The following is an 18,577-nucleotide window of genomic DNA, read 5'->3' on the forward strand; positions in this document are numbered from 1 at the left end:
TTAGAAATTCAACACTCAAACCAAATTGGACAAAGAGCCAAGATGTGAAATAAGAGTTAAATTAATTCGGGAAAGATACTAAAGAAAAAGTTATCTTAAAGACTAGCAATAGGGCGCCTGGGTGGTTCAGTCGTTAAGTGTCTGCCTTCGGCTCAGGTCATGACCCCAGGGTCTTGGGATCGAGTCCTGCATCAGGCTCCCTGCTTGGCCGGAAGCCTGCTTCTCCCTCTCCCACTCCCCCTGCTTGTGTTCCTGCTCTCACTCTCTCTCTGCCAAATAAATAAATAAAATCTTTAGGGCGCCTGGGTGGCTCAGTTGGTTAAGCGACTGCTTTCGGCTCAGGTCATGATCCTGGAGTCCCTGAATCGAGTCCCTGGATCGAGTCCCACATCGGGCTCCCTGCTCGGCAGGGAGCCTTCTTCTCCCTCTGAACCTCCCCCCTCTCATGTGTTCTCTCTGTCTCAAATAAATAAATAAAATCTTTAAAAAATAACATAAAAAAAAAAAAGACTAGCAATATACCTAAGAATATATTCTACTGGGCCAATAAGGACACTAAAGAAGAAGGAAAACAGGCAAGAGAACAAAGATGGAATAAAGAGGTAAGACGAATCTGAGAGCAGGTGTCCAAGAGGATGGGCAAAGAAGATCTAGTAAACATACAAGTGAAGCTCCTGCAGAGAAGCAAACCATTAACAGACTAATACTTAAAACTCACATACAATGAAACTTTCTGAAAATAAAAGAAAACCTGAATCCACATATCAAAAGGGTACATATGTTCCTGGAAAAGTCAATCCAGGATGGTCACCACAGACACCTCACAACAAAACTACTAGACTTTAAGTATTTCAAAAATCCTCCAAGCCTTTGATTTACAAGTCCAAGTGTACAACAGGAAAGTAAGTCAAAGTGGGAGCAGACTTTTCAACAAAAACACAGTGAAATAATATTTTCACAAAATTCAAGACAAATATGAGTCAGGGATCTAGGGCCCAGCCCGGCCATTCTTCAAATGTCCAGGCTACAGAAAGCAGCATCAGACCTGCAAGGATGTATTCGAGAGACTTCCTCGGGGATCTACTAGAGGATGGGCCCCACCAGACCACAAGATACAAGGAAAACGTCACCAGAACTGGTGTGACTACTAAGTACAGTACACTGTAGGTCAAAGTTAAAAAAAAAAAGGGGGGGGAGACAAGGAAAAACAATGTGTAAATGTTGCATATTCTCAGAAAGGTGGAAATAGTGGATCTTCAAAAGCGGGAAGAGAAGGGACAAGGATTAAAGTAGAATAAGTTCACTGATCACCATGGGAGAAAAGGAGTATCATGTAAAGCCAACAAATAAAATAATACGTAGGCCTGAATAGGGAAAATGGAGACAAAAAGTATTAAGACAAAGGTAACCACGCCACAAACAAAAAAAAAAAAAAAAAAAAAAAAAAAACAAGCCTTCCTAAATAACAAAAGATAGAACCTTTACCCAAAAAGATACACATTAAAAAGGGAAAACATATTTGGAGAAAGGAGCTCAGTAATGTGCCACATCACACCATAAACGTGACATAAAACAAAACTTGAGATCAGGCACGTATGTTGTTCAATATAAATGGCTTAACTCACTTTATCAGAGTAAAAAAGATGATTACACTGATGTACAAAAGAAAATCTGACTGTATACTCAAGAAGCTCAATCAAAACAGAAAAGTTAACCATGACGAAACAGTAAAGGTGTGTCAGGCACACACAAATCCGTGGAAGGAGGCAAAGTGGTCCTAATACCAGAGAAGGGAGGACTCAGGCCAAAGCAGGAAATACAACAACAGACACTTCCTATCCCTGTGAAAATTAATAAAAGGAAACCTTGTCTAGAATGGAGTTCAGAGGCTTGCAGGGGGAGCTCTCACGCCAAGCACTGGTTGTCAATTGCGGACCCAAGAGGAAGAGAGGGACCTCCTGGAGGATGCTCCTTAAAATCCCAACAGGAGGAGGAAGGTTTCTTCCGTCCCAGCAACAGCTCAGCCAATGAGAGGCAGTCACAGCGCAGCCTACGAGTAGCCACTATACTTCCAGCTCCCAGTTCAGCCCCTCCCCACACCCCTTTTCCTCTCTAAAAGAACCTTTCTCTTCTTTGTTTTTTGGACTTCTCTATGGTTTTGCCACAGCTAGCGTGTCCTGAATTGAATTCTCTGCTATTTCCACATAAACCCATTTTGGTAGTAAAATAACTGGCAGCTTTTTTTTTTTCAAGGTTAACAACAATAAAGGCTGTAATTCACAATGAAGAAATAAAACCTCTGATACTTATCAAAGAAACACCCCAATCACCTTCACAAAGCAGACACAAAAAGAAAGTGAAACAAAATAATAATATTCAAATATTTATGAGTTAAACATGTTATTATATAAAAATAAACAATAACAATGCTCTCAGTCTAAGGCCAAGTAGACAGAAAGTAAATAAACATAAGACCTAGCAATATAATTGGGGCACCTGAGTGGCTCAATCGGTTGAGAGTTGGAATCTTGGTTTCGGCTCAGATCATGATCTTGGGGTTGTGAGATTGAGCCCCATGTCAGGCTCCATGCTCAGTGCGGAGTCTGCTTGAGATTCTTTCCCCCTCCCTCTCTCTCTGCTCCTCCCCCTGCTCGTGCTCTAATAACAAGACTTAACAATAATAATAATGACTATATTTGGATATTTGTATCCCAATAATGGAGAATACACCTTCCTTGCAAGCACACATAAACTTTCACAAAAATGGAATAGTCACAAGGAAACCTCAGTAAATTCTATATCGTAAAGTAATACAACATTCTCTGATCATGATAAGGAAAATCTGTGTCCTAAGATGGCCGACGAAGCCAGCGAGAGTTCCAGTCCTTGCCCCGGGGCTCTTCCAGGTTCTCCCTGCTCTGCTTCCCACACCCACCAATCTGGGTTCTTCTCCCTGCCTCGCTTTGCGCATGCGCCAAACGTGCCAAGTATGCGGAAGTAGAAGTGTATAAATTGCCCCCTTTGTGCTCGGGGCTCAGACCTTTGGAGACCACTCTCCTCTGAGCCCACCGGTGTTAAATAAACCTCCTATCCTCCAAGATCTCCGGGTGCCACTTGGTTCTTCTGTCAGGCGATCCAGTCCAGGTTCCATAACATTTCGTTCCCTGACTGGGAAACCCAACCGTGCTGGCCCATTGTTGCCACCGGTTTGGGGGCAACGGCGGGGCGGTGACGGAACGAGGGATCGTAATGGAGAAGGCGTACCCTGCCTAATTTTCGGCAGTCTCCCGCCCCGTCACCTCGGGCCAGCCCCTCTTTGCTGTTCCCACCCGACTCGAGGAGACTTGGCAGGTGAGGACCTGGTCCCAACATCAGATTCCGGTAAGGCCTGGGGCCTCAGGACCCAGACAGGCCCACCCCCACTGGGGTGAAAGGGGAGCTTGATCACCTCCCAGAGACCTCTTAGAGGTCTCACAGGTAGGGTTTCCCAGGGAGGGAATGTAGTAACTTCTGGAGTGTGAATGTGTGAGTGAATGTGCAGTCCAACCTGGCTTGTTCAAGTGGACTGATTCTGTAGCTCCGCGGGCAGGCACCCTTAAGGTCCCCAGAAGCCTACGGAGTCCGAGTGGGCCCGGATGCAATTCCATGGTGAACAGCATACAGTCTATGGCAGCATCAGAATAGTTTCCGATCGTAAGTCACAACGCTGAGACCGCTACGGCTAAGCCTCACCTAAGCTCCTTGGGGACACGGCCAGAAGGGCATCTGATTGGTCTCCTCACCTCAGGAGGCACCCCCCCTTTGTCTGTCTCTGCCCCACTGCACACGGGGACATCACCATGGGGTCAGGGCAGAGTAAACCTACGGTTCTAGAGACCATGATCAAAAATTTCAAGAAGGGGTTTTTGGGAGACTATGGAGTCAGGATGAACCCTGGCAAGTTGAGAACCCTATGTGAATTGGAATGGCCCACCTTTGATGTCAGGTGGCCTTCAGAAGGGACATTCGATGTCCCAATGATTCATCGAGTATGGCGAGTCCTAACAGAAGAACCAGGACACCCTGACCAGTTTCCGTACATTGACTCCTGGCTAGGAACTGCTCAGACCCTTCCCCCCCGGGTGCGATTCGTTTGCAATTGGCAGGGACAGGCCAGGGTCTTAATCGCTTACCCCCAAGACCGTCTACACCTGGCCCTTCAGCTCCAGACACTCCACAGTCATTGGTCTCACCAGCGCCCCCAGGCCCAGAGGATCCACCAACACCCCCAGGCCTAAAAGATCCACTTTCTCCAGGACCAGCAGCCAGGCTGTGCCCCAGGCCGCGCCCCAGGCCGGGCACAAGCACCCTTCAAATGCCGGTACAAGAGACGCGGGAACTGGAGAGGCACGATGAAGATGGGACAGTCCGACCTGGCCATTCTGTGATGTATTATCAGCTCTTCTCCACCACCAACCTCCTCAACTGGAACTCATCAGCCAACCTGGGAAGACTGCCAACAGTTACTCCCCACCGTTTTAACATAGAGGAAAGGAGGAGAATATTGAAAGGTGCACGGCAGTACCTGGAAGAGCACGCAACAGCAGGAGTCATCGACCCTGCTCCCTGGGCTAAGGTGGCCATACCTGAAGAGCGCCCAGCATGGGACTTCACCACCACTGAGGGACAGGCCCACATCCGCCGGTACCGGGAGGCCCTCCTCCAGGGAATCTGGGCAGGCGCTAAGAAACCCATGAACATGACTAAGGTAACCTCGGTCACTCAACAACCAGGGGAGTCCCCCAGGGACTACTATGAAAGACTATGTGAAACCTACAGGATATACACTACATTTGACCCTGAGGCACAGGAAAGCCAACAGATGGTAAACACCTCCTTCGTGGCACAGGCCACCCCAGATATCAGAAAAAAACTTCAGAAAGTAGAGGGTTTTGCCGGGATGAACATCACCCAACTAACAGAGATTGCCAATAAAGTCTACATGAACAAGGAGGTCGCAGCCAAACGGGAAGCCGACAAAAAGATGAAAAAGAAAGTCAGCCTCCTTGCCGCCACCCTGAAAGAAAAGGACAACACAAAGGCGGGGAGATCCCGACCTCCGAAAAGGGGGAAGCCCAGAACCCCCTTGGCAAGGGATCAATGTGCCTACTGTAAAGAGAAAGGGCATTGGAAAAACGAATGTCCCAACCGGGGAAAGGCTCAAAAGCCCAGCCGCTACAAGGAAGAACCCCGAGAGGAGGACCTCATAGGCCTTACGGGAATGGACTCAGACTGAGGGGGACTGGGCTCTTTCCTCCTTGGCCCCCATGAGCCCACCGTCAAAATGAAGATGGGGGGCCAATCAGTGACTTCCATGGTTGATACTGGGGCCGAGCACTCTGTTGTCACCTCCCCAGTGGCATCAGTCAGCAAAAGGACTGCGACCATCCTCGGGGCCACTGGGACACAAGCGATACAACAGCTCTTTTGCCAGGCTCGCCATTGCAAACTCAGGGGCCACAAGGTCCAACATGAATTCCTTTATCTGCCTGATTGCTCCATCCCCTTCCTGGGCCGAGACATACTCTCCAAACTTAGGGCTCAGATAACCTTTGAGCCCACTGGACACACTAGCCTCTGACTGAACCCAAGGCAATTACCACTGGCAATTACCACTACCAAGTACCACGCCGATGGAAGAATGGAGGCTATTCTGTGCCCAGGCCCAACCGAGCAGCCCGCTGGAGTTCAGACTCGCCTACTCCTACCAGTCAAGAAGCCAGGAGGGGGATACCAACCAGTTCAAGACCTGCGGGCCATCAACAAGGTGACCATCTCTCTGTACCCAGTGGTCCCGAATCCATACACCCTCCTTGGCCAAATCCCAGGATAGGCCAGATGGTTCACTTGCCTAGATTTGAAGGATGCCTTCTGCCTCCGCTTAGCTCCCCAGAGCCAGCCACTATTTGCCTTTGAATGCCCTGAACCTGATACAGGGTGCCAGAAGCAACTGACTTGGACGCGCCTCCTGCAGGGGTTTAAAAACTCACCAACCCTCTCTGGGGAAGCACTGGCTGCAGACCTCACCAGCTTCCCAAGAGGCCACACGATGCACCCTCCTCCAGTATGTGGATGACCTCCTCCTCGCCAGTGACACATAAGAAGACTGCACAAAAGGCACAAAGGCCCTCCTACAGCTCCTGTCAGACTCAGGATAACGAGCCTAACAGAAGAAGGCACAAATCTGCCAACAGGTCCAATACCTTGGTTTCCTCATCACCCAAGGGAAAAGAGAACTAGGGCCGGAGAGAGAGAAAGTCATCATCTCCCTGCCACAGCCCCAGACAAAAAGGGGCCTACGAGAATTCCTTGGAGGCTGCAGGATTCTGCTGCATCTGGATCCCTGGGTTCTCGGCAATAGCAAGACCCCTTTATGATCTCTTAGGCGGACCAGATCAAGAACGCCCTCCCTGCCTGGGGCGCCTGGGTGGCTCAGTCTAAGCATCTGCCTTCGGCTCAGGTCATGATCACAGGGTCCTGGGATCGAGCCCCGCATCGGGCTCCCTGCTCCGCGGGAAGCCTGCTTCTCCCTCTCCCACTCCCCCTGCTTGTGTTCCCTCTCTCGCTGTGTCTCTCTCTGTCAAATAAATAAATAAAATCTTTAAAAAAAAAAAAAAAAGAACCCCCTGCCTGGACTGAGGAAGCAAAAGCTGCTTTCACAGAGATAAAGACCTCCCTGGGGTGGGCTCCAGCCCTGGGCCTACCAGATGCAGAAAAACCCTTCAATCTCTGTGCACGAAAAGGAAAAAACAGTGCTCGGGGTACTCACCCAGACTATTGGGCCCTGGCAACGGCCAGTTGCTTACCTGTCAAAGAAGCTAGACCCTGTGGCAGTGGGATGGCCACCGTGCCCCAGGGCGCTGGCAGCCACAGTCCTACTCATCAAGGAGGTGGACAGACTTACCCTGGGGCAGAAACTTAACGTCAAGGTCCTTCATGCAGTTGGGTCCCTCATGAATGCACAGGGACACCACTTCCTTCCCAACTCTTGGCTAGCACAACACCAAGGGCTCCTCTAGGAAAACCCGCGGGTTACAGTCAAAACAGTAAGGACCTTTAAATCCAGCAATCCTTCTCCCCACAGAAGAGGGGAAACCAGACCATGACTGCTCCGAGGTGACTGATGAAGTCTACGCGAGCCGTCCAGATCTGCGGGATCAAGCCATAAAGGATCCAGAGCTCACGCTGTTCAGCAATGGCAGCAGTTACCTACAAGAGGGTGCCCGGAAAGTGGGTTATGCAATAACCACAACCACTGAAGTCCTAGAAGCTAAGGCATTACCAGCTGGATGGTCAGCTCGACGGGCTGAATTACACGCCTTAGTCCGAGCCCTCAGCCTCGGTGACGGCAAGAGTCAACATCTATACTGACTCTCGGTACGCCTTTGCTACCGTACATATATATGGAGCCATCTACAAGGAAAGGGGCCTCCTAACCGCAGCAGGAAAAGCTATCAAGAATAAGGAGGAGATACTGAGACTCCTCGAAGCCATCTGGCTTCCAAAGGAAGTAGAAATCCTGCACTGTAAGGGACACCAGAAAGGAGACGACCCCATAGCGCGGGGAAATCACCTGGCATATGAGGCAGCCAAGACCGCAGCCAGTGAGGACATGGGCAGAGCCCCTTCCCTCACCATGGCCCTGACACCCCCGGAAGAATTCCCTCCACCCAGTTACACTAAAAAGGAAAATGAATGGACCATGGCTGAGGGAGCCACCCTGACTGAAAAGGGATGGTGGATGATGCCAGACAGGCACATCTTTGTTCCAACAGCAACTGGAGGGCATCTAGTCAAGGAATAGCAACAACTCACTCATCTGGGAAAAACTGCATTAGAGGCCCCTCTCAAAAATAAAGCACTATTGGGGCGCCTGGGTGGCTCAGTCGTTAAGCGTCTGCCTTCAGCTCAGGTCATGATCCCAGGGTCCTGGGACCGAGCCCCGCATCGGGCTCCCTGCTGAGCGGGAAGCCTGCTTCTCCTCTCCCACTCCCCCTGCTTGTGTTCCCTCTCTTGCTGTGTCTCTCTGTCAAATAAATAAATAAAATCTTTAAAAAAATTAAAAATTTAAAAAAATAAACCATTACATCAGTCAGCTGCCAGCACTATGCCGAGGAACAAGTAGATGCTCGGTCTGCACCATGGCCCCCGCCAGGTGTCCAGAGAATGGGAACAACCCCCTTCAAAGATCTAGAGGTAGACTTCACAGATGTGCAGCCAAGCAGGGGGTTCAGATATCTCCTAGTAATAGTATGCACATACTCTGGGAGAGTCGAAGGCTTCCCGACTAGGACTGAGCAAAGCTGGGAAGTAGCTAAAGTCCTCTTGCGGGAAAGCGTGCCTGGGTTCGGCCTGCCATTAACAATCCATAGTGACAATGAACTCGCATTTGTGGCAGATGTTGTACAGGTCTTGACTAAATCTCTCAACATCACCTGGAGACTCCACACTGTATACCGCTCACCCTCTCAGTCTTAGAACCCAATGCCACATCATGGGCTACAGGAATCATTCTCCTGTTGGGCCAATATCACCCCATGGGGACCGACCCCATGGCCAAATTTATGATTAAGTCCATGTTCACTCCAAGCCTTACAGTCAACCCCTAGAGTCAGACAGAAAATAACTCGCCCTGGCGCATCCCCAGGTCCCCCATCCACATGCAGCAAGCATCTATAGTGCAACTGTTAGGTATGATTAACACCTCCCACCAAGTGCTTAACCACTCGAATCCACCCCTAGTGCCTGACTGCTGGATCTGTATGAAGCCCAGTCTCATCCAATACCTAGGTGTTATCCTCAACCAATCTACCGTGTCACCGCCCACCTCGGCACCGGGGACCTCAGATTATCCCTTTCTGGCTCTGGTACCGCTATATGGCAACTCTTCCTCTCCCATCACAGGCCAGTCGGGTCTGTGCACCTAACACTTCTGGCCTGTGATCAAGGTGTATACATCTGCATCACCCTGCGCAATCAATCATGCATGCTTGTCAGTCTCTTACCCGATCTTTCAGTCCTCCCCGGGAGCAATGCCCCACTCATCTGGAGACCTTCTAGCTGCCCTCGATGCTCCCCTGCAGCCATCTCTCTTATTGTGAGCCTGCTGGCTGCATCAGGTGTTGCCCTCAGCACCCCTGGCATCGGGATGTCTCAGGTTCAGTAGCAGGGGTTAACTCAACAACTCACGGCGGGTTTTTCCACCCTCACTCAGGTCGGCCCTGGCCCTGCAGCGCCAACTCGATTCACTGGCCTCAGTGGTCCTCCAAAACAGGTGCAGGCTAGACTTGCTCATGGCCGCACAAGGGGCGCTCTGCCTCTTCCTAGAGGAAGAATGTTGTTTCTATGCTAATGAGTCAGGGGTGGCCCAAGAAACTCTGACCCAATTACAGGAACGAGTACATCGTCGGTGGGAAACACTCCAGTGGAAAACTTGGTGGGATACCCTCTCACAATGGTTCCCTTGGTTCGCCCCTTGCCGGCCCCCTCCTATTGCTTCTCCTCATAGTGGCATTTGGTCCTTGTATGCTTTATGCCCTTACTGGGTTTATTACTACTCAAATTGCTAAAATCAGACTCCACAGTTACTTCTTATTCACTATCGCCCCTTAGAAGATGAAGATGATGCCCTCAAAACTAGGTGTTTAAAGGGGCATCAAAGGGGAGAATGATAAGGAAAATCTGTGTCCTAAGATGGCTGACCAAGCCAGCAAGAGAGTTCCAGTCCTTGCCCTGGGGCTCTTCGGGGTTCTTCTCCCCGCTCTGCTTCCCGCGCCCACCAATCCGGGTTCTTCTCCCTGCCCTGCTTTGCGCACACGCCAAAAGTGCCCAGTATGTGGAAGCAGAAGTGTATAAATTGCCCCTTTGTTTGTGCTCGGGGCTCAGACCTTTGGAGACCACTCTCCTCTGAGCCCGCCGGCATTAAATAAACATCCTGTCCTCCCAAGATCTCTGGGTGCCGCTTGGTTCTTCCGTTGGGCTATCCAGTCCAGGTTCCGTAATAATCACAATGAAATAAAATGAAATGAAACTGGAAATCAGTAGAAATATGAAATAAAACAGACAAGGCACTAGCTAATATAATCACGAAAAAATGGGAGAAAGCACATATACACAAAAAGAAATGTCAGGGCAATAAAGAAGATGTGGTATTTATATAAAGTTTATTATTATTATTACTATTATTATTATTACTCAGCCATCAAAAAGAATGAAATCTTGCCATTTGCAATGACGTGAATGGAACTAGAGGATATTATGCTAAGCAAGTAAGTCAGCCAAAGAAAGATTTCAAATACCATACAATGTCACTTGTATGTGGAGTTTAAGAAACAAAACAGATGAACATAGGGGAAGGGAGGGGGAAATAAGATAAAAACAGAGAGGGAGACAAACCATAAGAGACTCTTAACTCTAGGAAACAAACTGAGGGTTGCTGGAGGGGAGGTGGGTAGGGGCATGGGGCAACTGGGTGATGGGCATTAAGGCAGGCACTTGACATAATGAGCACTGGGTGTTATATGCAACTGATGAATCACTAAATATTAACCCTGAAACTAATAATATATTATATGTTAACTAAATTGAATTTAAATTAAAAATTTTTTAAATGACAGGGCAGAAACAAATGTTCAAATAGAGGAAATTTAAAGAAAAAAAATCTCAGAGGAGTATTCTAGACAACTGTATGCATAAAAAGGTGAAAGCCTAGATACAGTGGGTAGTTTCCTAGGAAAACACAATATATTAAAATTGATCCTAGCAGACAGAGAAAAGCTTGAGCAGGCCAATTTCCATAGAAAACACCGAGAAAACGGTTTTAAAACTCCACCACAAAAAAAGCACCCAGCACCCAATAACATCAAAAATAAATTCTACCAAACTGAAAAACCAGACAATCCCAATGCAACTTGAATCGTTCCAGGGCATTAAAAAAGTAGAAAAATGTTCACATTCCTTGAAGTATAGCATTTATATGTAAACCTGATAAAGGAAGACCAAAAAAACAATCGACCAATCTCCCATAGACAGATCCAAATCCTGGTAAAATGCCAGCATTTAGAATGTATCAGCACATTAAAAAGAAATGCATGGATGATTTATATTTTAAAAATCCAATAAATCGGGGCGCCTAGGTGGCTCAGTCATTAAGCGTCTGCCTTCGGCTCAGGTCATGATCCCAGGGTCCTGGGATCAAGCCCCACATCGGGCTCCCTGCTTGGCAGGAAGCCTGCTTCTCCCTCTCCCACTCCCCCTGCGTGTGTTCCCTCTCTCACTGTCTCTCTGTCAAATAAATAAAAATCTTAAAAAAAAAAAAAATCCAAAAAATCACCATAACAAACCTAAGAAGAAAAACCCTGTAATTATATCGGCATACTGAAAAGGCCTTTCACAAAATTCTACACCTAATCATGATTTTTGAAAACTAATAGTAAAATGGTCACTGATGGATCTTTCATTAACATCATTCCTGAAGCCAGCACCCCACCCCCCACCAATGAAGCTCCAGGTCATCCCACCACAGTCAGCCACAAGGAGAAATGGCCACCAATGCCACCACTGATTAATACTGTACTGGAAGTACTGGCCAGAGAAAAGAAAGCAACTGGATGCCTAAGGCTTGAAAAACTAAGTATTTCTAGTTATAGATGATACAGTGTTTACCTAAAAATATTAAGAAAATCAGTTATAAAATAAATGCAAATAAGAGAATTCAGTAAACTGACAGAATATAAAACACAACAACAGTTTTCATTTCAACAAACAACACCCAGTTAGAAAACAATGGAACAGAAAATACTTTCCCGTATCAATGGAATAGCAACAAATGATAAAATACTTTGGAATACCGTTAACAAGAAATGTGCAAAATTTATCTGAGGAAAAATGTAAATCACTTCTGAAGGACATAAAAAGCAAACTTGAACCAATGGAAATACATCACTTATTCTTGAACAGAATCACTCGGCATCATGACGATGTCCATTTTCTCCATGTTAGTATTTAAACTGAACATGCTATCAATGAAAATACCCTTTTCTTTCCAGGAGACAAAATTTGATTCCAAAGTTCATATGGAAAAATAAACATGAAAGTAGCTAAGGAAACTTGAAAAAATAAGAGGTAGGGAAGTCAGACTTAGTAGATTATCACAACCATAATCCGGTTCTAGAACATCTGCACCATCTCCAAAGTTTCTGTGTCCCTCAACAGTCCCCTCCATCCCTAAGGACCACTGGTCTGCTGACAGTGCAGATCTGTTCTGTTGAGACTGGAATTTCCCAGAAACGGAATCATATAATATACACATACTCTGTTGTGTCTGGCTTCTTTTGCTCGGCATGTTTCTGAGGTTCATGCATGTTGTTGCACAGATCCATAGCCTTGTTCCTTTTCCATGCTGAGTAGTATTCCACTGCATGCATATACCATTTTTATAAATCCACCTGTTGATAAGCACTTGGGTTGTATCCAATGTGGCTATTATTACTAAAGCTCCTACAAACATTTGTGTACCAATCTTTTTGTGTAAAGATTTTCATATCTCACTGGTAAATAGCTAAAAGAAAAACTGCTGCATAATATGGTTAAGTGTTTTTTAATATTAAAATAACTGCCAAACAATTCTCTGAAGAATTGTGTCACATCTGTGTAAACATTTGTTTAATTTCAGCTCTTCAGATCAATATGGTGCCATATCTCACCATGGTTCTAAACTGCATTTCACTGATGACTGGTGGTGTGGAGCTTCTCTCTCTATGTGCTAATGGCTACCACTCTATATTCTTCTGTGAAGCATTCAAATCTTCCACCTAATTTTAAAGTTGGGCTGTCTCTTACCTACTGAGTGATAATAGTTCTTCACATATTGCTGGAGAAGGGCACCCTCTGAGCCAACAGGAAAGGAGTTCCCACACTACACAGGTACCAAAGCTGCCATCACACACGGTGGAGCCCACTGCTGTGGCCCCTCCGCCAACTGGAACATCCCTGCTCAAGGGCGGACCCCGCGGCTGGCGCCAACGCCCTGGAAGCGCCCGTGAAGGACCAGCCGCAGACACCACCGCCGCCTCGGTCTCTGCTGGTGCTGCAGCCGCGTGGCCAGAAACAAAGCTTCTCATCCCAAATTCTCCCTCTTGGTGAAGACTCAGGAAGGCTTGCCTCCCAGAACCCCCAAGACACAAATGGCAATCAGACACCCCCATCCCCTTTGGAGACCCAGACATACTGACGCGACCGGGCACTCACTTCACTTCTCGAATACACAACGCTGGGTCCCGAATGAGCCAGACAAGAGAACTTGCCCTTGGGTTCCAGCCTGAGCAGGTGGCCCCCAGAGCACCACACGTTTGGCTGGCTTACACAAGTCCAAGCTCGAAGACCTAAAACGTGCACGTTTCAGCCATCAGCCTGAAGGCAGAATTACAGCAAAGTCACCAGAAGGGAAGCTTATTGGAATCTGACTCCGTCTCTGATGTTTGGTGACGGACAGCTTTCCGGCCTGCCCATCCCACCCTCCGTTCCACATCCGGACAAGAGGATAAAGGCCACCCGTGGAGAATTCAAACCACAGAAACCCGGCCCACGCAGGGGTCCTCCCTCCATCCCACCCCAACCACAGGAAGAGCAGGCCACTCACTCCCCGCTGCTGCCTGTAGCCGTTCAGACCCGCCTCCTGGGAGCCACCATCCTGAAAACCTGGTTATGGGACAAATTACCTCTTCATACCCTCTTGGTGCTCATGTGGCTTCATCACTCTTGATAATCAAGCCAAATCTGGGGTCAGGGTTGATCCTGCCCCTTTTGCTCTTAGGACTTCGAGGCTATATGCTCCTTCATTTCTCTTCTGGGAGTTAGGGGAGAGGTTCCTCCTTGTAGACATCACTGCCCATCGGTACATAAATGGTCCCAGACAATTCAAGGATCCTGGACTGTTTAGTTCCTCATAACCTTCTCCTAACGTAAATGCTAACGCCCTCTGTTTGTCTTCTGCGCATAGTTTAAAATCCACAAGACGCGGTTCCTGCTGTTTTATAGTTGACCCTCAGATCTCCTCGTCCCCAGTGCTGCTCATCAGCCTTCCACTTCGTGTCCCACGCATGTTCTTCTCAGCGGTGCTGTGACTGTTACAGATTCTCCATGTTACCTGAGATGCCTTCACTCCTCTTCACTCCTGGGGGTCACTTTCTGTTATGGATTTCCTGCTGGCAGTTCTTTCTTTCAAGACCCTATTCTATGATCCTTGAGATCCACGGTTGCCCGCAGTCAGTCAGACCCTGAAGGGAGTCTGCGTCCCCTGGCTGCTACCAGATAGGCTTTCTTGGTCCTCGGGTAATCTCAGTTCACCCTGATGGGCCCGTATGCAGATTCAGTTTTGTTTATCCCACTTGGGGCTTGTAGGCCTTCTTGATTCCATGGATCAATGTCCTTAGTCTATTTTGGAGAAATATCTGCCATTATCTCTTCAAATGTTGCTTTTGACCCATTCACTCCCTCACCTGCTCCTGATACCAAATACTAGAATTTTTCCATGGGTCCTTTATGGCCTTGCTACTCAAAGTGTCATCTAACCGACAGGACCGATGCTACCAGGCAGCTTTTAAAACGTCAGAATCCAAGGGGCGCCTGGGTGGCTCACTCGTTAAGTGTCTGACTTTTGATGTCAGCTCAGGTCATGATCTCAGGGTCGTGAGACAGAGCCCCGTGACGGGCTCCACACTCAGCAGGGAGTCTGCTTGAGATTCTCTCTCGCTCTCCCCCTCCCTGCTTGTGTGCTCTCTCTCACAAAAGGAAAAAAAAAGTTAGAATCGAGGCATCCCCAGGGACCCAACGAATTGGAATCTACATTTAAACAACATCCCCAGTAGTTCACATGCCATTAAAGCCTGAGAAGGACTGGTCTACATCTTGTACCCTCTCTTTCCATTTACCTCACTCAATATCTGCATTTCATTCCAGGTAACCTCTTAACTTTTTCACTGATGCAGAAAACACCATACAGAAAAGTGCACAAAACACAAACCCAACGCTCAATGCATCATTACAAAGCAAATATTCACATTGCCACCCAAGTTAAGAAATGGGATGTTGCCAGAGCCCCAGACGCTCCCCTCCACCCCCCATCTCGGTGTGATTCCACTGTCCATCCTGCTATGAAACCCACTCACTGAGTTAACCTTTGTACTCAGTGTTTCTATTCTGGAATTTCTACCTGGTTCTTTTCTAAATAGATTCCGTCATTTTTCATAGCTTTGAGTTCTGAAACCTTCTCCCTAAACACGGCAACCACAGGGGTTTTAGCATGTAAGGACTGCAGTATCTTGAGCTCGTACTCTCTCATCTCTCCCGTGCCTAGTTAGCTCTAAGTGTGTGCTGGACACTGCATTTCAAAGCAGAAATAACATGCGGCCTTGGGTGACGTTATCTTTCCCAGGAAGGATTCTCGTTTACTCCTCCCAGGTGGCCGGGGTGCCAGGCTACAGCCAGGGGGAGCACGGCGGACCTGCAGATCCCACTTCGGGCTGCAACCCCCGGCACCCCACCCAGTGTAAGGGGAGGCCCAGGGCTCCGCCCTCACTGGCTCAGCACTCCAACTCCTCGCCGGGCCATCAAAGGCCTACAGCCTCTCAGCTGCCTTGGCAGAAGGGTCTCCAGGGCAAAGTTGCCAGTGTCGGTGACTCCATCTGATTCCGGCTAAATCTCCTGAATCTTGGTCTAGACATTTTTGTTCTTTCTCCTCTCTGAGGTTATCCAGCAGATGTACGCCTCCTACCTTTACTATCCTTCGCAAAGAAAGGGAAGCACATGGTCTACTGCTACCAGAGAGAACCTCAGTGGCCTCTTCAGCTACGCAATGGATTCTCAAATGGATCTGGGGATGCCAATTACACTTATTCGGAAGTCTTCTTCAACAGCTGCACAGTGGTTTATGTAAAATGTTTCATCAGATATTACTCATTTTATTTGCTAAGCTTAGTTCCTTTCCAGTCAGTTCTGTGCGCACGGACGTCTGCTCCTCTTGATCCCCGGGACGCCAGCCTGCCCAACCTTTCCAAGGCCTCCTTCCCCACAGGTGGGGACACTGCCTCCATCTGAGAGCCATTTCCCACACCTGCCACCTTACACCCACTTTCCTTGTTTCTCCCCGCCAAACCCTCCCAATGCCCAAGAGTCACTTCTAAATGGACATTCTGGTAACAGAGGCTTTTGGTGTCCTGGGCAAGTGCTCATGTTTGTCAAACATGCCTCAGTTTCTCCTGAGTTGGGCCTTAGCTGGGACTTGAAACAAGGTAAGGAAGGGTAAGAATGCAGACAGAGAAGGAACTGCAGGGAGGAGAGAGACTGCCAGCAAGCTCAGGGGACAGGAGAGCAGAGGCACATGAACTGAACCCACAGGCAGCCTGTGGCTGAGTCTCGGTGACGGCTCAGGAGGGGCAGAGACGGGGCTGGGGAGACAGGCTGCTGCAGGCAGCTGAGCTGGAGAGGAGGAGCTGGGGTACTGGGCCGCAGAACGACAGCTTGTCCTACCACATCGAGTGCCCGGCTCCAGGCGCCACCCATCACAGTGGTCACAGCACCAGAGTGTCCGTGACCCTGGGAGACAGCTAGGACCTGCAGAGACTCCCAAGAGCCAGTCACTCACCAGCAGGAAGGGGCCCTCTGGATGGTCACAGGCCTGCAACGCAGATGAGTATGTAGGCAGGGAGAAGGAGGCCCACTCCCTCCCATTCTCCGCTTTCCACACCTTGATCAGGCCCAGCTTGTCCACGGTGACGACCAGCTGCAGCCGAGGGTAGGTCACCAAGTTCACCAGAGCAGCGGGCTGCAGGGGGCTTGACCAGATCTCTGTGCCCTGGGCAACAACAAAAGGAAAATAACAACTTATATGGGGGCCATTCATTTCATAAACATATGACCATCGCCTAGTGCACACGGGGGGCACACGGGTAGAAAAGGCACAGACCCCATGCTCACAGGAGCCACAGTGTGGTGCAGAGCACGACACGGAAGCGGTGTTTCGGGGCACAGCAGTGGCGGAACTGGGGGTGTACGGAAATTCCCAAGCGCTGGCACCACCAGGACTGCACCGGGGGCGGGGGGTGGCCGTGTGCACACAGTGGTTGCCCCCAGCTCCACCAAGGCAGGCTGGGCAGGGAGCTGGGGCCTGGGCCACATGGCTGCGTACAAAGAACTTACATGTGCAGCATCTCCCTCAGGCCCCTGCAGCCCCATTTTACAGATTAGCTAACTCAGGCTTGTGGGTGAGAACAGTTCACGTGGCATGTCCGTGTTGTCCTGCTAAAACACCCCCTTTCCTGGGAGGGGCCCTAGCCAAGGCCTGAGCTGGGCGATTCCATGGTCTGTCCCAGGACTGTAAGAACTGCAACAGGTGGGAAAGAGCTGGTGCCAGTGGGCTCAGGGCACCCGAAGGCGGGAACCAGAGAACTATCCGCGACGTTCCACTCCCAGTCTCCCAGAGGCGCCACCTGGGCTTCCATTCCCATTCTGGGTCATTATGACCCTTTTTCTATCATGTGTTCCTTTTACCATGATCTGGATCTTTTTTTCCAACCAAGATACTCAGGATTCCTCTATGAGATCCTTTCTCAGTTGATTCCTGTTGCTCGAGCAGCAAGGTGACGCGGAGGGATGGCAAGGAGTCTCGGGGAACAGAGCACATTCACCAGGGTTAGTGAAGGAGGCGTGAGACTCCCTCCTGGGTTCGGAGTGGAAGCAGAGGTCAGGGGTCGGAGCACAGAAACACGCTGACCAGTGACTGCTGGGCAACACGCCTGCCGCAGGAAGGAAGTGGGCGGTGGTGGCACCAGGACTCTGATGCCAGAAACAGACGAACTCAAACCCTAGAATTCTCCAGGGACAGTGGATGACACGTGGCATGGAAAGCCAGACCAGAAACCAATATAACCAGTCAAAAGCATGGTCTTAAATACTGTAAGTGGCAACTAAGATCATTTTTGAAAAGGAGCATTTATTGGGGCATCAGGGTGGTGCAGTCAGTTGAGTGTCTGACTCCTGGTTTCGGCTCAAGTCGTGATCTCATGGGTCGTGGGATCGAGCCCCACAAGAGGCTCCACACTCAGCGGGGAGTCTGCCTGAGATTTTCTCCCTCTCTGTCCCTCCTGCTTGCATGCACATGCTTTCTCTAAAATGAATAAATAAATCTTTAAAAAAAAAAAAAAGGAGTACTTACTAATTTTAGGAAACGCCAAATGTTAGTTTTCCTCATAGCTCAGTGTGAAAAGCACTTACACAATTACAGTACTACTAACCATACAGATAATTATTTGGGGACAAGACAACTGCTATGTGTGGACGTGGAAGGAGGAAAGGCGGAGGTTGTTTTCTACGGGAGGTTTGCTCGTGAAGAGTACTAAGGTTGTGCAGCCAGGCAGGATGTGTGCAGGTGGCTCTGGACTCTGAAAGAGGCTCATGCTGGCAAACCAGACCACACGGAAGTAGAGCTCAGCAAATTACGGCCTTCAGCCAAACCCAGCCCACTGCCCATATTTGTAGTTTA

General features: G+C 48.9%; 1 protein-coding gene across 2 annotated transcripts in view; it reads right to left on the reverse strand.

The window, feature by feature from the left end:
• Positions 1 to 18,577, reverse strand: part of LOC123849484 (F-box/WD repeat-containing protein 12-like) — a 47,706-nt gene that overhangs the window by 15,869 nt on the left and 13,260 nt on the right. For both annotated transcript variants that reach the window (XM_045882114.3, XM_064579609.1), the window contains one exon: positions 16,682 to 16,891. In XM_045882114.3, coding sequence (XP_045738070.2) covers positions 16,682 to 16,891 — 210 coding nt within the window. The remainder of the gene's footprint in view (positions 1 to 16,681; positions 16,892 to 18,577) is intronic.

The sequence above is a fragment of the Mirounga angustirostris genome, unplaced genomic scaffold (assembly GCF_029215605.1).
Source record: "Mirounga angustirostris isolate CCGP_5_RB_7025 unplaced genomic scaffold, mMirAng1.0.hap1 SCAF_15, whole genome shotgun sequence".
Lineage (NCBI taxonomy): Eukaryota > Metazoa > Chordata > Mammalia > Carnivora > Phocidae > Mirounga > Mirounga angustirostris.